The 6,565-nt window shown below is 39.6% G+C and overlaps 1 protein-coding gene across 4 annotated transcripts in view; it reads right to left on the bottom strand.

The window, feature by feature from the left end:
* The window catches only part of UBE2E1 (ubiquitin conjugating enzyme E2 E1), an 83,872-nt gene that overhangs the window by 1,359 nt on the left and 75,948 nt on the right, over positions 1–6,565 (bottom strand). For 3 of the 4 annotated variants that reach the window (XM_031009557.3, XM_055383330.1, XM_004033743.4), the window contains 2 exons: positions 2,346–2,478; positions 786–933 (listed from right to left, as the gene is read on the bottom strand). In XM_031009557.3, coding sequence (XP_030865417.1) covers positions 786–933; positions 2,346–2,478 — 281 coding nt within the window. Of the gene's footprint in view, positions 1–484; positions 934–2,345; positions 2,479–6,565 lie in introns of those variants that run through there. The other variant, XM_019023165.4, reaches the window with a different exon arrangement.

Raw genomic sequence — 6,565 nt, 5'->3', positions numbered from 1 at the left:
TATATGTGTGTGTGTGTGTGTATATACACATATGTGTGTGTGTATATATATATATATATGCATGTGTGTATATATATACACACACATATGTGTGTGTGTGTATATATATATATTTTGAGACAGGGTCTCACTTTGCCACCCAGGCTGGAATGCAGTGCAGTGGCATGCTCATGGCTCACTGCAGCCTTGACCTTCTGGGTTCAAACAATCCTGACACCTCAGCCACCCTAGTAGCTGTGACTACAGAAAAATATTTTTTAAATGAAATGAAGTCCCAAAAAAGTCACAATTCAATAGTCACTAAGTATTTAACAACTACCATTTTCAAAATTGAGTGCCATCTCAGTGACCAGCTTGAGTGCCATCTCAGTGACCAGCTATGGGGCACATGCTCACTGAACCCCAGAGGCACAGGTGAGGCTTGCCAGGCAGATGACTCGACATTTAGAAGTGTTTGATTTGTTTTATAAGAACTCCATGGGAAATTAAGCAACAGGAAAAAAAAAAAAGAGGAGGAAGAATAATTGAAACTAAAAGCCCAAGGCAAACTTATGTCAGTCTTCAGTTTAAAATACCTTGTTGCTAGAATATACTGATTAATGAAGTTGTGTGTCTCAACTAGTAGACTGAACTTCTCTTGATTAAAACTTTCTTTTGAAAAGCCGATTAGTTTTTGTATTCACAAACTTGCGCAGAAAAATTAGTTGTGTCCTTTGAAAGCTTTTGGAAACAAGTATTTTTCAGGTAAGGAAGAATAAAACAAGGTAAAGAATTATGAACCTTACCAGGATTACAGTCTGTAAGAAGTGAGCAGATAGAAAGGAGGACTTTAGAAATGGTTAGTGCTGGACTCCAATTATCTTTCAATATGTCCAAGCAAATAACACCTTGACTGTTAATATTACAATGATAGATTCTTGTCCGAAATGTAACCTAAAAAAAACAAGTGACAGACAATATTTAAACAGCAAACAAACTTGTTACTAAATATTCAACTGAATGACCCTTAAGAAGGTGACTAAAAGCAGTTTTAATATAAAGCTGTCAAGAAGATAGACTTAATAAATTTGATTAGAAAATGTTCATTGATACCATCTCAGGGACTGTGTCAATTTCATTTAAAATGTTATGTCCACTGATGGTAAGTTCAGTACTTCCTAATTTCATCTTTAGCAATTTTAAATCTTTTAAATATTAACATTTCCAAGTTTGAATAGCTAATTGTTTGCTGACCTCTTGTGTTAGCTGGTAGTACTACACTGCCTCAAAGTAAGCTTTAAAATACTGAGAATCATAAATACCTCTTAAAAGCTGAAGTGCAACATAATGGGTACATAAAGATAATTAAACAACATACTTAGCAAACAATGACTACACCCAAAAGGCTGAACAAAATTTGAAGAGAAGTCTATTTCTGCTTTTTTCTGACCGTTACATCAGGTCCCATAGACATCCTGTCTACCTACATCACAGAATTTACTATTATATAATCGAGTGTCCATGGATGCAGAGCCAGTAATGGGCAAGGACCACAGCAGAACACAAGTCACATGAGCAGGTGTTATTTGGGTCTCTTAATTTTTATTTGTGAAATATACCAAAACACAAAGTAAAAATTACCTGTAATTTTATCAATTTTTTAAAAAAGTGACTTTCGATTACTTCTTGTTGCTGCAGTTGTACTTTTATCTGGCAGTCTACCTAATCCCCAAGACGGGGTTTTCTTTCTGACTGAATGAGAATCATAGATTGAGTACAGGATATGGGTGACTTGGGCAATCCTCACCTGTCCTAGAAAGAAAACTGAGGCCTGGAGGTAAGGAACAAGACCAAAACATGACAGGGAGCACAACAGAATCCAAAGCTTTGGGAAGAGATTCTGATTCTCTAGTTGTTTGGCCCCCTGACCTGCCCTGCCTTTTTTTGGGGTCTCGCTTTGTTGCCCAGACTGGACTCAAACTCTTGGGCTCAAACAATCCTCCCAAGTAGCTGGACTACAGGTGCACACCACTGCACCTGGCTTGACACCATTTTTAACCTAGAGAAAGGTTCAAAAACCTTTCTCTATGGGCTGGAAAACGGGATTAATTCTACGTTGCTGACAATATTACTATAAATAGCACAATTTTAAGCACCATCAAAACAAAGCACTTACTCCTAGAATGGTCTCTGCCAGATAAGGCAAAATCAACCTAAAGAAGTGTTTTGTATATGTTAAAATACTCAGATCTATTAGGACATAAGATAAATCTAGTTTCTGTGATTAAAAATTAAATTTAGAAAAACCTCAACAGTTGCTCTCTTGTGGGAATTAGTAAATTTGAGCATACAGGGAGATTTCTTACCTTTGGAGGCTTGAAGGGATATTCTGGTGTAAAAGTGATATCGAGAAAGAATACACCACCCTCATACACGGATCCTGGAGGCCCTAGAATGGTTGATCTCCATTCATAGATGTTATCGCCTTTGGGACCAGCACTGTGAATAACACGTCAACAAATAAGCAGATGGTGGCACTATCTCAATTTTTACAGTGTATTAAAAGAGATGGAAAGATTACCTCTCTCCTCTCTTTTGTTTACTGTGTGGATTCTCTTTACAAAACAAGTACAGAAACGGATGCAGAACTGCAACAAACCCATAGCCACTGGTCAAGTAAACTGGATGATAAAAGAATGTTAAAACCATTCTAAGCCTACCTAGCTACGAATAAGCAGGAAACTTTCCTCAATTCTCAAAACTCTCCTTGACACGTAGGAAAGTGTAAACAGTACTTAAAATGGGAAACACATCTCAGCACCTAGAAGCGAAATTAGTGATAAACGAGAGCAGTTTTTGCTCACAGCTACGTCACTTATGACCATTTTAAGCACAGAAGTTTCATTTTCTGACCCACTAACTGGCTCTTCCTTGCTCTTCTATCTCCATAATCTCACCTTTAAAAGAATCTAATAGATGGTTTATAATGTAAAAAGTATGTCCATGTTAGGTGGGAGGAGAATGGTAAGTATCCAGTTACAGGTTATTCAATTTTCATTTCAATGTGTATTCTATAATTGGGTTCTCTAAATACTAATACTTGAGACATTCCTCCAACCCTGTTAGCTGTTATCATAAATCACTGTTACATACACTTGGGTACACCATAACTTGGCCACAATACCATTCTAAAGCATTGTGTTGGCTTCTAGAGTGCCACCGCACCCAGCAAAACTACTCTTTTAAATAAATGTATGTGAATTGGATTTATTCACTTACTTACTGAATGCCCACGTACTAGGCAGAGGGTTAAATGTCAGGGGTTTTGATACTGAACAAGACAAACTCCTTCAAGATGCCCTCTGCTAACTGGTTACAAAGTCTGATGCCTTCATTGAAGAGACAGAAGAGATGAAGAGGGAGGGAATAAAAAGCCTACCCATGGGCCTATACTTTCCCCCAAACCCATCACAGGTTTTTCTTTTGGTCTGAAATTTGGTGTGAGAGATGCAACAGGTTAGGGGAATGAGCTTATTACAAAGGAAAAGCAGAGGAGAATACAAGTTGGGGAAAAAAACATGACATGGCAAAAAAGGAGGGAGAAAATATGGGCAACCGAATAGCGGTCAATGGGAACAATAGGGCCCAAACTGGCCAAGAGGCAGAAAGAGCTCGGACACTGTCCACCTCACAGGAATGTTTTCAGAATTAAGTGAGAGAAAGAAGGAAACGGTAGAGCAACACACCCATGGGTATCTCTCATTAAACGGCAGTGATCACCATTATTATTAATTCTTTAATATCTCTTTGTGATGGGTATTACCAAAAACTATTAAAAACTTGTTTTATTTTTTATTTTTGAAACAGAGTCTTGATCTGCTACCCAGGCTGGAATGCAGTGAGTGGCATGATCTCGGGTCACTGTAGCCTTGATTTCTAGGCTCAAGTGATCCTCCCACCTTAGCCACCTGAGTAGCTGAGACTACAGGCATGCACCACCATACCTGGCTAATGTTTTCTATTTAATTTGTGTAGATGGGGGTCTCACTATGTTGCCCAGGCTGGTCTTGAACTCCTGGGCTCAAGCAATCCTCCTACCTCAGCCTCCCAGAGTGCTGGGATTATAAGTGTAAGCCACCAAAAAGTCTGTTTTAGATACAGAGAGAGTTTTTTTGTTTGTTTTGTTTTTTGTTTTTGTTTAAGGCGGAGTTTTGCTCTTGTTCCCCAGGCTGGAGTGCAATGGCACGATCTCGGCTCAATGCAACCTCCGCCTCCCGGGTTCAAGCGATTCTCCTGCCTCAGCCTCCTGAGTAACTGGGACTACAGGCATGCGCCATTATGCCTGGCTAATTTTGTATTTTTAGTAGAGATGGGGTTTCACCATGTTGGTCAGGCTGGTCTTGAACTCCTGACCTCAGGTGATCCGCCCGCCTCGGCCTCCCAGAGTGCTGGGATTATAGGCGTGAGCCATCGCACCCGGCCAGAGATTTTTTAAACATTGTCTATACCATGAAGTCATACTTTGTGTTTAAAAAAGATGACTTCATAGTTTTACACGATATCTGATGGCAATTTTCACAAGGTGGAATGTAGGGAGAGCTCTTAATCAGCCCTCTCCCTTTGGAAACAGGCAGTAACTTCTCCAGTGAAATGATATTACCATTATTGCTTCATTTCCTGAGGTTAGAACCGGTTCTTGGTCATCATAAGTTTGCCTACCTGCCTACATGTTTGCATGCCCTCGAAACTTTTATGTTGAAATCCTAACCCTCAATGTGACGGTATTAGGAGGTGGAGCCTTTGAAGGTATTGGGTTAGGGGGTAGAAATCCTTATGAAAAGGATTAGTGTTCTTAAAGAGAACCTCAAAAGCTCTCTAACTTTTCTCTACCATATGAGGATACAGCAAGAAGACAGTTGTCTGGAAACCAAGAAATGCATCCTCACCAGACCTGAAGCTGCCAGCACCTTGATCTCATATTTCTAGCCTCCAGAACTGTGAGAAATAAACTTCTGTTGTTTATAAGCCATCCAATTCATGGTACTTTGTTATAGCAAACTGAAGAAAGTCTAGAGACACTGGCTGATACAGCTATGACACCTGGAGTGCAGTTAATGAAAAGTGGACTATATATGAAAATAACACTAATATAGGGGTTGCAGATAAAGAGGAATGCTCTTTTATCTAGTTTATGGTAAACACTTAAAGGCAAAAGGCTACTGTAATATCTTCTTACAGATGAGGAACCAAGGCCAAGAGTTCATTCACAGAAGCCAGGCTCTCTAAAATCCAGTACTGACAATATTCCAAGCTGCCTCCTAGAGGCAGGAGTTGTACTGTTCATGTTCAACTTGGTAGTGCTAAGAAACCAACCTAGAAAAAAAACAAAAGTGAGGGCAGTCTAGGCCCTAGAAGTGACTTGTTGGCATGGGCCCAATTCTGCTGGTCCTTTAGTATACAAAAAAAGATAAAGGTTTACCAATATGTCACTACATGCAGATTCATGGATTGTACAGAAAATTGGGTGGTTCCCAAATTTCACTGCATCAAAATAATCGATGGAACTTTAAAGACTAAAGATTTCTAGACCCCACCCCAGGCCCGATGATTTAGAATATCTAGAGGGGGACCCAAGAATCTATATATTTAAGTGCCCCACCCACGACCATGACCTTTAAGCAGGTAGTTTGCAGTTGGGAACCACTGCTACAGGTTACTAGTGGGACAACCAGTTAGGAGCATAAGTTTGAACATTTTACAGTTTGTCACCTGTGATAGCTTATCACCTGTGATATAACCAGAAATCCAATTAAGATTGCTATCTCTCTGTAATCTGTTTGCAATTTAGGTGTTAATTTTTTTGAAAGTTCAGAAAGAAGTAGACAAAACAGAAAAGTTAAGGAATCAAGTACAAACAATTACATAATGACAAAAAACGTATTACACTTGTATTAAACTTCAAAACTGGAGAATAAAGGTGCAATATAATATGAAAATAATTAAATGCTAAGTGAAATAATATCAAATGTAGTTGACCCTGAAGAAAATTCAATAGTGAGGGATCCCTAACCTGTGGGCCCTCAGGAATTACTGTGAATGGTCTTGAGAATCCACTGGAAAAGACCAAGCATTGTTACCTGAATATCAAACTTTTTTTTTTTTTTTTTGAGATCTGTCACCCAGGTTGGAGTGCAGTGGCGTGATCTCAGCTCACTGCAACCTCCCCCTCGTGGGTTCAAGCGATTCTCCTGCCTCAGCCTCCGGAGCAGCTGGGACTACAGGTGTGCACCACCATGCCCAGCTAACTTTTGTATTTTTAGTAGAGCTGGGGTTTCACCATATTGGCTAGACCGGTCTCAAACTCCTGACCTTGTGATCCAACCGCCTCAGCCTGCCAAAGTGCTGGGATTACAGGTGTGAGCCACCATGCTCGGCCCTGAATATCAAGCTTTAGATAGTCACTTAAAGCTGCTATTGGATGAATTCAGGTAGCTTTTTATCATGTGTACTTTCTTAATTAGAGAATAAAACAGAAAAATTCTGATGCAGGGGCCTACAATTTTGTTTCCTAAGTTCTCATTGGAAA

Source organism: Gorilla gorilla, chromosome 2 (genome assembly GCF_029281585.2).
Source record: "Gorilla gorilla gorilla isolate KB3781 chromosome 2, NHGRI_mGorGor1-v2.1_pri, whole genome shotgun sequence".
Lineage (NCBI taxonomy): Eukaryota > Metazoa > Chordata > Mammalia > Primates > Hominidae > Gorilla > Gorilla gorilla.
Note: the sequence above shows the minus strand (reverse complement) of the source record. Positions and strands in the feature narration are given on the sequence as shown.